This window comes from Heloderma suspectum, chromosome 1 (genome assembly GCF_057233095.1).
Source record: "Heloderma suspectum isolate Gila_16-S chromosome 1, 16-S_ref, whole genome shotgun sequence".
NCBI classification, from domain to species: Eukaryota; Metazoa; Chordata; class Lepidosauria; order Squamata; family Helodermatidae; genus Heloderma; species Heloderma suspectum.
The window spans coordinates 95464291-95476051 of record NC_139458.1 but is presented as its reverse complement, the minus strand read 5'-3'; the positions used below and the strand labels follow the sequence as shown (position 1 = coordinate 95476051).

Genomic DNA, 11761 nt, shown 5'->3' with positions numbered 1-11761 from the left:
AATATGAGCCAACAATGTGATGTGGCTGCAAAAAAGGCAAATGCTCTTTTGGGCTGCATTAATAGAAGCATAGCTTCCAAATCCCGGGAAGTACTAGTTCCTTTCTACTCAGCACTGGTTAGGCCTCATCTGGAGTACTGTGTCCAGTTCTGGGCACCACACTTTAAGAAGGATGCAGACAAACTGGAGAGGGTTCAGAGGAGGGCAACAAAGATGATCAGGGGACTGGAAACAAAGCCCTATGAAGAGAGACTGAAAGAACTGGGCATGTTGAGCCTTGAGAAGACTGAGGGGAGATATGATAGCACTCTTCAAGTACTTGAAAGGTTGTCACAGAGAGGAAGGCCAGGATCTCTTCTTGATCATCCCAGAGTGCAGGACACGGAATCATGGGCTCAAGTTACAGGAAGCCAGATTCCGGCTGAACATCAGGAAAAACTTCCTGACTGTTAGAGCAATACGACAATGGAACCAATTACCTAGGGAGGTGGTGGGCTCTCCCACGCTGGAGGCGTTCAAGACGAGGCTGGACAGCCATCTGTCAGGGGTGCTCTGACTTGGATTCCTGCATTGAGCAGGGGGTTGGACTCGATGGCCTTGTAGGCCCCTTCCAACCCTACTATTCTGTGATTCTATGAAATCACAAACAAATTTTCCATGGTGGGTTTTTACCTTTTCTTTAAAAGCAGCCACTTTCTCTGTTAGATCACTGATAACAGCTTTCTGGTCAGCACAGTCTATTCCATACGAACTACACTTCTTCAAGGCATCTTCCAACTAGGTTAAGAAAAAAAAAATACCCTTTACTGATTTTTGCAATTATGACTAGGCATGGCGGAGAATTCCGCCACGGATCTCAGTGAGGCCGAATGCCAGTGCATTTGGCTCCCCGAAATCCGTGGTGGAACAAAGCCCCCCACCCCCCCACCCCCCGAAATGGGCCCGGAACGGAGCCTACCTTGGTCGGCCGTTCCGGTGCTCCTCGAACGCCGGCCGCGTCTGCAGCCGGTAAATACTTACGTAGCCTATCATGGCTAACGCAGGGATGCCATTTGTGTCCCTGCAGAGGCTGTGACAGGCTATGTAAATATTTACGTAGAATATTTACGTAAAAAATATTTACGTAATAAAAATGGTGTCCCCTACGCCATTTGCGTTCCCGCTTTAGCTGTGATAGGCTACGTAAATATTTACGAAGCCTATCATGGCAAAAAAAAAGGGGAACGCAAATGGCAGTGGCTGCCATTTGCGTTCCCTTTTTTTTGTTGTTGCCGTGATAGGCTACTTAAATATTTACGTAGCCTATCACAGCTAAAGTGGGAATGCAAATGGTGTAGGGGACGCCATTTGCATCCTTGCTTTAGTCGTGATAGGCTACTTAAATATTTACATTGCCTATCACGGGCCAGCGTAGGGACGCAAATGGCGTCCCCTACACAGGACGCCATTTGTGTCCGCACCAGCCTGGCAGTGACTAGAGGCCCAACTGCGGGTTGGCCTGGCCGGCGGCTCCGCGGCCTGGCTGTGGAGCGGAGCCAGCTGGGCAGGATTCCAGGGGGGAGGAATGGATCGCCTCCCCACCCCATCGAAGATTCTGGGGAGAGGAACGGATCGCCTCCCCAAACTGCGGAACCCGGCGGAGCCAGGTAAGCGGGGTTTCGTACACCCCTAATTATGACTGATGGACAAAAATTTCCATTATAAAATTATACTACTCTTTATATGACACACTAATACAAAGAAATGTTCTTCATGATTAACCATGTGTTTAACCTCAGTTGGATGCAATTTGTTAACACATCATAATATACACTAAAACAACCAAAACATATAAACAGTGAGTTAAAGTTGTTCACATTCCACTCAGCATTATTTTGAGTCAGTTCGGAAGTCATGCTGCATGATTAGGAACTCCTTGCATGCTTGTGCAATCCTCCCCCTCCCGCCCATTTGAATTTACCCAGAACCCCTTTCCTGGTTAGCGTTAACTATGGCTTACTGTAGCATCTGAACTGGCCTAACCACAGTTGTTGCTGGCTGCAGCATGCTCTCAAACCAAAGCTGAAACCAGGAATAGAAGCTAGTTGCAGTTTCTGATCTGAGGGCAAACGATGGCTAACTATAATTATGCTGGTTCAAATGTCTTGGTCAACTAGTTTGTGTTAACTGGAAGGGCACAGGAAAGGTGACATTCAAGCTCTGGGGCAATTCTGATTGCCAAATCATGGCTTGTCAACTGGACAATATGATATTTGACCTGAGCTTGCTGACTACTTTGGTTTCCAGTAGAGAAATCAGTTGACAACCATTTCAGCAGGTTTATGCCAGCAAGGAGATAAGCAATTCTACAAGTAAGGCGGCTGGAATACTTTGCTCCCTTGTTTTTAAGGAAAAACTTCAGGGGAGGCCTAGACACAGGGGTAAAGATGTATGTTTACCTGTATTTTTTTTAAGCTTACCTAACCAAATCCAGTCCAGTTAGAATCATAGAATAGTAGCGTTGGAAGGGGCCTACAAGGCCATCAAGTTTTACACATACGTTTACTTAAAATGGCAAAATAAATTACAACTGAAAATTTAACTACAATAAATTAATCTTTATTTACAATTTTCGCCAAAGAATGTGTTAACAGCATTAAGTTCTATCACAGCTGTATTTCTGTACACAGATAAAATAAATTCGTTTTGATTGGGATGTAAGTGCAGGATTACGACTGAGGGTTACACTCCTATATCCATTTACTTGTGATTAAGCCCCACTGAACTCAATGGCATTTACTTCTGAGAAGATGTGTATAGGATTGCTCTGTAGTGCTAAAACCCTAAACTCACTTACTAGGGAATAAGTTCAACTGAATTCAGTAGGATGTGTTTGTGTAAAAATGCTTTTGTTCCCACTGTAAAACAACTACACACTCAATTCCATTTTCATCAAGACTTCCCTAAAGGGTTGAAAAAAGTATAGAAGTAAATAGTTGAAGAATGCTTAGTTCAAATCTCAAGTCACCCACAACTTCACGGAATTGTGGTGCCATTAACACTGTAGTTCAGTAATCCATTCTCCCTCCCTGCCCCCATTCTGTAATATGACAATGACAATGATATTATAGTCTCACAAGTGTTTGCAAGGATAACTGAGGAAAAGTAACTTCAAAAAGTAACTTCCTGGAGCCATCTTTGTCGCCTCAGGGGCATGGAATGCCTTCTACCAACTTCAGTTAGTGGCCCAGCTATGCCCCTATCTGGATAGGGATAACTTGACTTCAGTTGTCTATGCTCTGGTAACCTCCAAGTTAGATTACTACAATGCACTCTATGTAGGGCTGCCTTTGAAGATGGTTTAGAAGCTGCAGCTTGTGTAAAATATGATGGCTGGACTCATAACAGGGACAAGCCGGTCCAAACACGTAACACCGATTCTGGCCTGCTTGCACTGGATGCCTGTATGTTTCCAAGCCCAATTCAAGGTGCTGGGTCTGACCTACACAGCCTTACACAGCTCGGGACCACAATACCTGACAGAGTGCCTCTCCCAGCATGAACCATCCTGTACACCATGCTCTGCATCCAAGGCCCTTCTCTGGGTGCCTCCTCCAAGGGAAGCTCGGAGGATGGCAACGAGGGAAAGGGTCTTCTCAGTGGTGGCCCCCCATTTATAGAACAATCTCCCCAACAAGGCCTGCCTGGCACCAACATTGTCATCTTTTTGGCACCGTGTTAAAATTGCCCTCTTCTTTCAGGCATTTGGCAGCATATAATGAGCTTTTTTAATCAGGTCCTGAAATGTCTCTGGCTGTTTTAGATATATGTTGTTGTTATTGTGTGTGCTATCTGTTTTGTCCTTATGTGAATGGTTTTTTATACTTTATATATAGTGCATTTTAATGGTTTTAATATTTGTGAACTGCCCAGAGATATGGGGCAGGATAGCAATATAATAAATGAAATAAAGAAGTGTAGTGATTTGGTTAGTGAGCAAAAAAGTGAACTTCACAGAGTCACATATGCTGGTGACAGACCTGTGTAATTTAGCTTAACCAGCACCTTTATGGTTAAGTAAGCAGGCCTTTTACACCAGGCCTTAAATGGTTCCAAGAAAATGCAGCTCCATATGTCAACAACTGTACATTGCTGAGCCTTGCCCCATTGCCTCATGAAATGAAAGAGATAAAGGTGTGCTGCCTTGATTCTCATGGAGGAGCTGGGAGACTCTCCCTCCCAGGAGCTGGAACACTGGGGCCTCTCTCTCCTTGTTGTGGTTGTTGTTGATTTGGTCAGTCACTTCCGACTCTTCGTGACTTCATGGACCAGCCCACGCCAGAGCTTCCTGTTGGCCGTCGCCACCCCAGCTCCCCCAAGGTTGAGCCCATCACCTCCAGAATATCATCCATCCACCTTGCCCTTGGTCGGCCCCTCTTCCTTTTGCCTTCCACTTTCCCTAGCATCAGCATCTTCTCCAGGGTAACCTGTCTTCTCATTATGTGGCCAAAGTACTTCAGTTTTGCCTCTCTCTCCTACGATAGGCAATTCGTTTCCCAGGCTGGGATGTTTTAAGTACCTTCAGGAGAGAACCCTCCTGCTTCTTCTGAGAGGGGGAAAGGGCACTGCCTGTCAGCTCCTGAGCCTAAGCTCAGAGAGAGAGAAAAACCTATAAAATCAAGCAGGCTAGTTTCAGTCTCTGGTCTCATTTTAAGGGGCAATATGAGAGCAGGCCAGCTTAGAGAAACTTGTGGCCCTAGGAACAGCTTCTCTATCTTGGGGGCCCAGACAGACACTTCAGCTCTGACAGCTTCATTGGCTGAAGAGAGGTATGAGCTTTCTTTGCAAGTATATTCTGCATCTATTTTCTATCAATAAACTGTCATCTTTTTGCACAAGTGGCTCTGTTTCATCTTGGTAATCAAAAGAATCTAATTTGACTGGGACTTGACAGAATCAGAACACCAGATCAATACAAAAAGGATGAAAAATTCTAAGGACTACTGAATATATACCAAAGATATTTTCTCCATGGCTGACTCAGAACACACTGCAACTCACCTTTTGTTCAGTTTGCAAAAGCTTTTCACCTAGTTCCTTGTTTAGAAGGTCTCTCACTTGAAGTGAATTTCTCATGTCTTCTATTTGTTCTAGCTTTTCTGCTGTACTGGAAAGCTTCTGTTCCTTCTCCCCAAGCAAAGTTTCAAGCAAACCATTTCTTTCATTTAATCTGCCAATTAAATAAATTTAGATTTGGACCTATCAAATATATTATGGGAAAAATTATTTATATATACAGCTATCTCTCTAACAAACAGAGTGCATCCATACATCCAGAAGCAAAATGAACTTTTCTATAAATTACCGTAAAAATAAGTAAGCCTGGTTTTCAAGGGAGCTAGGGGCGATTAAATGGGTGGGATGATAGCTACAGCAATATTGGCAGAAAAGATGGAACAAGTCCGACAGAACATGGGCGAGAGCCTATTTGAAGGCTTATTCCATGGTAGTGATAGTGGTGAAGAAATTGAAGTTAACCCTAACAAGGAAGAAGTGCTCCTGGTCAAGGCAGACCATGCAACAGGGACTCAACCTGTGTTGGATGGGGCTATACTCCCCTGAAAGGCTCAGATTCACAGTCAAGTGTACTCCTGGATTCAGTCCTGAACCTGGATATCCAGGTTTCAGTGGTGGCCAGGAGTGCATTTGCACAACTTTGCACAACTAAGGCTAGTGAATCAACTGTGCCACTTCCTGGAAATATTGGATCTGGCCACAGTGGTATATGCCTTAGTTATCTCCTGTTTGGACCATGGTAACACACTCTATATGGGGTTGCCTTTGAAAAGTCTTCAGAAACTTCAGCTGGTCCAGATTGCTGTGGTCAGATTGTTGACTAGGTCTGGTTATAGGAGGCATGTGACTCACTTGTTACAACAGCTTCACTGGCTACTGGTCTGTTTCTGGTCACAATTCAATGTGCTGGTTATAACCAATAACCCCTACAAGACTTCAGACCAGGATATTTGGAAGACTGCATTCTCTCTTATGAGCCTGTCCAGGTTTTAAGATCTTTGAGAGAGGCTTTTCTCTTTGTCCTGCGACCATAAGAGGCACATTTGGTGAGAACGCGAGAAAGAGCCTTCATGGTGGCTGTTCCCAGGCTCTGGAACTTCCTTGCTAAGGGAGGCAAGGGTAGCTCCATCTTTATTATTCTTCTGCTGGCAGGTTGTCTTGTTTACTGAACTAGGTTTTTATCTGGTGGGTGCTATTTATTTATTATTCATTTTTAACTGACGTATTTTAATTGATGTGGATATTTTGCCAATAAAATTGGGTATGAAATAAAAAGTAATTTTTAGACAAAACCAATTCAGTAAGAGCTACAATATAGGGTGTAGGTGGCATCTTTTTTTCTCTAGAATCTAACACCTTCTCTGTACATAGTAATGCATCCTCTTGCGGTATATTTGTATAGAGAGAGTTGACATCTAGAGTTACCATTATATAATTCAAATTAATATTACCCAACTCCATAAGTTTCTTCATAAAGTCTGTAGAATGTCTTATGTATGACTTCAATTGTACCATGAAGGGAGACAAAAAGAATCTAACATACATATTGAACAAACAAACTAATCATGAAAACAATATGAAAATAATATCTTAAAGGTGCCATCCTCCACACAATTACTTGCTGAAGATATAAATGTTTAAAGACATTTAAGAGACATGTGTTTTTTAAATTACCCTTTAAGTTGTTCATTCAAACTGGAAACAAGAACTTGGTGTTTTTCTGCATCACGTGCTTGCTGGTTGCGTAACTGTGTAAACTGGGACTGCAAACGGTCAGTTTCATTCTGGAAGAAAATGATGTAAATAACTGCCACTTATATGGATTATAAAACAGGATTATCTTTAACTATGTGAGTTAGAGTCTATCATTATATGTTATTAATTATTACCCAGAGAAATATCAGCAAGAATATTATTTCCTAGTTCAAACAGTTGAGATTCCTTTTGAAAGTTTTCTCCCATGATCTTATCATGTGGTGACCAAAATAGAGACCCTATATTGATTTCATATAAAAGCAAACCATGCTCACATCTACTGTGTGGGAGCAGCTTACTTCTAAGATGGAAGTGGCTAAAAGCAAGATATTGCTTCAAAAAACCTGGGGATTTATCTGATGCCCAGCAGAATTTTAATTTTAATTTGAAAATAACTGATTCAGACCGAATTCCCATTTATTTTTTTTTGTCTTGTACTTGTCAAGTGTCAACCAATGATTAGCAACATGGTGTGAAATAAATTGTGGAATTCAATCCACAGGCAACGAAGCAAGCTCCGCGAACACAGTCAACTTATTAAGCCATCAAAATATGTTAGTTTACCCAGCATCAAAACACTAGTGTAGCACAAGGTTAAACTTCAAAACAAGCACCAGCCATAAACAGAAGAAGCTCATACAAATCCAAAATCAACATTACATGCTGGACAAGTTAGACAACATACCAAGTATCACTTCTAAGAAAAATAAGCTATCACTTGGGAATGGGCAGGACACACCTGTACGGCCCTGAATAGCTGCCCTTCTTCCTCTACACCAAATGCCACCTGCATTGAAATGCTTTGTTACAACTCAAATATAGATTGCCATATTGCTGATTGTGAAAAATCTTGTAAACGATCCATCGTTACACACGTGCACTTTAGTAAGTTAAGGGAACTGTTAGTCACACACTTAAAGCAACAGACCAATATTTAAAATATACTCTGTTTACATGAAGCTTAGAAACCCAAGCTAAATATATGCGTCACTTCTCTTATTTCCATAAAGACTTGTGAAATCTGATGGCTGTGTTTTTACGCTGTAGTAGATTGTTGATAGTATTCCTTACTCACTCACTCACACACCCTAGCTGCCTAGGAGTTTACTTTTGCTATAACAGAACTGCCTTTTCACTTCTCTGCATTTCCTCCCATCAACAGCATACAGTCCTTCTGTCCCCAGGTCTCGTGCTGGCAGGTTAACTCATTAGCTGCCAGAACACTTATGAGCATTCCATGATAACAGAGTAGGTCAGCCAATGGCAAGCAAGAACTCAATAAGGTAAAGCCATTGCGCTTGCAAACAACAGCTAGTAAGGAGCAGAAAGAGTAGCAGACAGCAAATCAGGTGTAACTAATGGAAAGTTCTCCTTAGTTCTGCAGCCACCTGAAGATCCAGGACCAGAACTGGAACCAGGAATAAAGTCCAGTGTGCAAATCTGTTTTTTCAGAGAGTGTGTGTGTGTGTGTGTGTGTGTGTGTGAGAGAGAGAGAGAGAGAGAGAGAGAGAGATCATCTGTACTGCAAGTGAATCCACCAACCGAGATCACAAGTGGCCCTGACTATTGTTTGGCTTCAACTTTATTTATTTAAGCTATTTCTTAACTGCCCTTCATTGAGATGATTCCAAGGGCAGTGTACAAAAGTGTAAATAAAGCTATTTACACAAAAATACATTATAATAAAAAGAACAACTATAACAGAATACAACAACCAATTAAGTAGAATAAAACAACCAATTTAAGTAAAATAAAAAAATAAAAACAGAAGTGAAATTTCCTCGAAAGTGCCTGGAGAAATAAGGAAGATTTTAACTTGGTGCCAAAAAGGTTGTCGTGCCTGCACCAGTTGAGCCTTTTTGGAAATGGCATTACAGAGCTGGGGCACCACTGCAGAAAAGGCCCTTTCCCTTGTAAATATGTACTGCACCTCTGGTAAAAAGGGCACTCATAGAAGGGTCTCTACAGAAGATATCAAAACTTATTAGCGTTTGCTCAGTCCATTCCTATTCCTTCAACCAGAGACTGATGCAGAATTTGCACAGCTGCATTTTGATCTGTTATAAATGGGGTGGGGTGTTGATTACATTGCCCAGATCAATTGGTTTCATGTACATGTTACAGTTACCGGAGACAGAGTGGAACACCACAATATAGCTTCCATAAAGTCAAGTAGCAGTCACCACAACTACCTTCCTTGACTACTTGTTGAGGAGGGATTGTATCATGAACAAAGCAGTGAAATTCAAACCATTTTCTTCAGCGCATGGTAAGCATTCTAATTTCTTATAATCTGATTATATATATTACTTTGTTAAGCAAAAGTTACTTTAAAATAGGAAACAAATCAACATTAGATTCACATCAAAGACTGGATGACTTACAAGTAATACTAATACTCAAAACAGAAGAAGGAGAACTTGAGCGCAAAATTAGATGCCAAAGGACAGAGATATGTATCTGCCCAATTCCCATATAAAGTGGTGATGGAAGGTGGTGTCTATTCTTTAAATAAAAAGGAGCATACAGGGAAGGGAAGTGAAACAACCCCCCATCCACCCATCTCACTTTTCTGCGTGGCGTTACTTTAAGTAATTTTCTTTCAGTTCACTCCACTTCCCATATTAGAGCAACAATGTAGAAAACTGCTTAAAGCAGCAGAACACAGTGAGGTACAGCGGGGAAGGGTCTTCTCCAGTTGTAACACATACCTGTAGAGCTTCCATTCTGCTTTGGAGCTGCAATCTATCTTCCAGCTCCCGACACCGTTCCTCCAAGAAGAGAATTTGTTCTTGCAACTGATTTCTTTCCAGTTCTAATTCTTCCACTACAGTACGTAAACCTATTTAATTTAGAGAACATTTTTATTAGACCTATCATCCGGTTAACCAATCGATAGTGTAACCGATTAATCCATTAAGGCCGCAATCCTATGGGTTGTGCCCTCGATGATGATAAGCCCCCAAACATGGAGGCTTATGATCATCTTAGGTAGGACGGGAGGAGCAGCGGACGCAATCTTCGCCTCCGCATCCTCCTGCCCTGCATTTGTCCCTAGACAGACTTTTTTGCCCATCTAGCTGGAGTGCTTCAGAGGGGAAGGGAAGGAGGCTGGAGAGGCCTCAGGATAACTTGTATCCTGGTCCCCTCAATCTCCTTCCCTCCCTCACGTTAATGACCTCTGACAGCAGCTGGCGTGGTTCTTTCCATGTCGGCGGTGTGTGTGGGGACTGCTGTGGGGTGAGGATGGGAGAATCCAAAATATCCTATGGCCCTTCAGATGCTGTCCAGGGGCCATAAGATTGCTCCTCAAATCTGCATAAATTTGCATATGAACAAACAATTCTAAATAGTTATGCTTCATATAATGTACCAAATCTATTGCATCAGGCTCATCTGATGAAAGAAGATGGGGCATGCTTCTTCTAAGGTGGCACCTGTGATCTGTAATTTTTTTGCTTATAGTACTTGTTATAAATTTTTTTTTTTACTGTAATCTGATTAATTAGGGGAACCTTTTTTAATCAATTAGAAAACTTTTACTCAATTAGTTTAATTGATTAGTTTACCAAATTTGCAGCCCTAGGGCTGTATTCTATTCATCAGTACCACTAACATAAAGTAAGTTGTACTGGCACAAGTGAACTCTAGCAGAATGGCATTTGCTGGTGTGATGTGTTTCCCCAGAAAATCCGTTGCATCAACAAATGCTATTAGCATTGCACTAGAAGTTGCTTATGCTAGTGCAATGCAATTTATGTTAGCAGAAATGTCTAATAGGATAGTGCCCCTAATTTGTATAGTCCAGCATAATACATTTTACATAGAATGCTTCTGGAAATCAATCTATCGTTTTAAGTCCCGCTTACTGAAATGACTAGAGCCCTATGCAGGCATTCAAAACTCTAAGTACGGAGCGGTTGTGGGGCTCCCGCGTGCTGTCCCCAACCCCCCAAATTACCCAGATTGAGCAACAAGGTCTGAAGGAAGATTTTAAACATATTCAGCTGAATGCAACTACAGTCCTTCCCTCTTTCAGGAACTCTGATGATGAGGGTTCCTGACTGTAGGGAGGACTGTAACCACGTTCAGCTGAATACAGCTACAACCTTTCTCCAGACCTTCTTGCTTGATGCAGGAGAAGTCTGGAGGTGGGGTGGGGGCCAGTGTCCTTAAGAAGAGCTAAACTAATCAGTGATAGGTATGAAACTGCAATGAAGGTTTTCCACACAAATGCCCCAGGCTCTCAGTAACAGCAACTGTTCTTCAATTTACTTGCAGGCCGATATAACATAAAAATGGACCTAAGAAATATGCTGACAGTCCAGAATACAAAATTATTAAGATTGAACTGTCACCAACGTAGACACACAACTCTTAAGAAATAAGATTGCATATTACCAGAGCATTAGTTTAAGTTTTGGCTTATATGTCTTGGGGATCTCTCAGCCTAAACTACCTCACAGAGTTGTTGTGAGGATAAAACAGAAGCAGGGGTAGATGTTGTATGGTGTTCTGAATTCTCTGAAGGAGAACAGGCTAGTGTAGTGTAATAAGTAAAATTGCTATTATAGCTACTTAACTTGCAGTCCCACTGATTATAGGTTTTACCCATTTACAGAAATTAGGCTCTGCTGATTAACAAACATGATTAACTGGCTGAAACCCAAATATGTTTGCATTTTTCTTTTCAAACTGAGGAAAATGGATGCTTCTTAGTATGGAAAATTGGTTTTTAGTTTACTTAAGTTCCAGAAAATGATCTGGTCTACACACAATACTAACTCATGGTTTATTTATTTAACCCATGTTTAACCCGTGGTTTGTTGTCCTACCCAGCTTGTCTGGCAGATGATTGATCAAACCACCATTTGGTTTCTTAATCTCTGGGTAGTTTGTTCCCCTCCTTTTTTGCCTGTATCCCAAATGCCTTTGTGGCACTGTAGTACTG

General features: G+C 41.9%; 1 protein-coding gene across 3 annotated transcripts in view; it reads right to left on the bottom strand.

Moving 5' to 3' along the window:
* LOC146357597 (uncharacterized) overlaps positions 1–11761 on the bottom strand; it is an 80679-nt gene that overhangs the window by 34830 nt on the left and 34088 nt on the right. For all 3 annotated transcript variants that reach the window (XM_084851630.1, XM_084851637.1, XM_084851640.1), the window contains 4 exons: positions 9522–9652; positions 6730–6839; positions 5041–5209; positions 673–777 (listed from right to left, as the gene is read on the bottom strand). In XM_084851630.1, coding sequence (XP_084707756.1) covers positions 673–777; positions 5041–5209; positions 6730–6839; positions 9522–9652 — 515 coding nt within the window. The remainder of the gene's footprint in view (positions 1–672; positions 778–5040; positions 5210–6729; positions 6840–9521; positions 9653–11761) is intronic.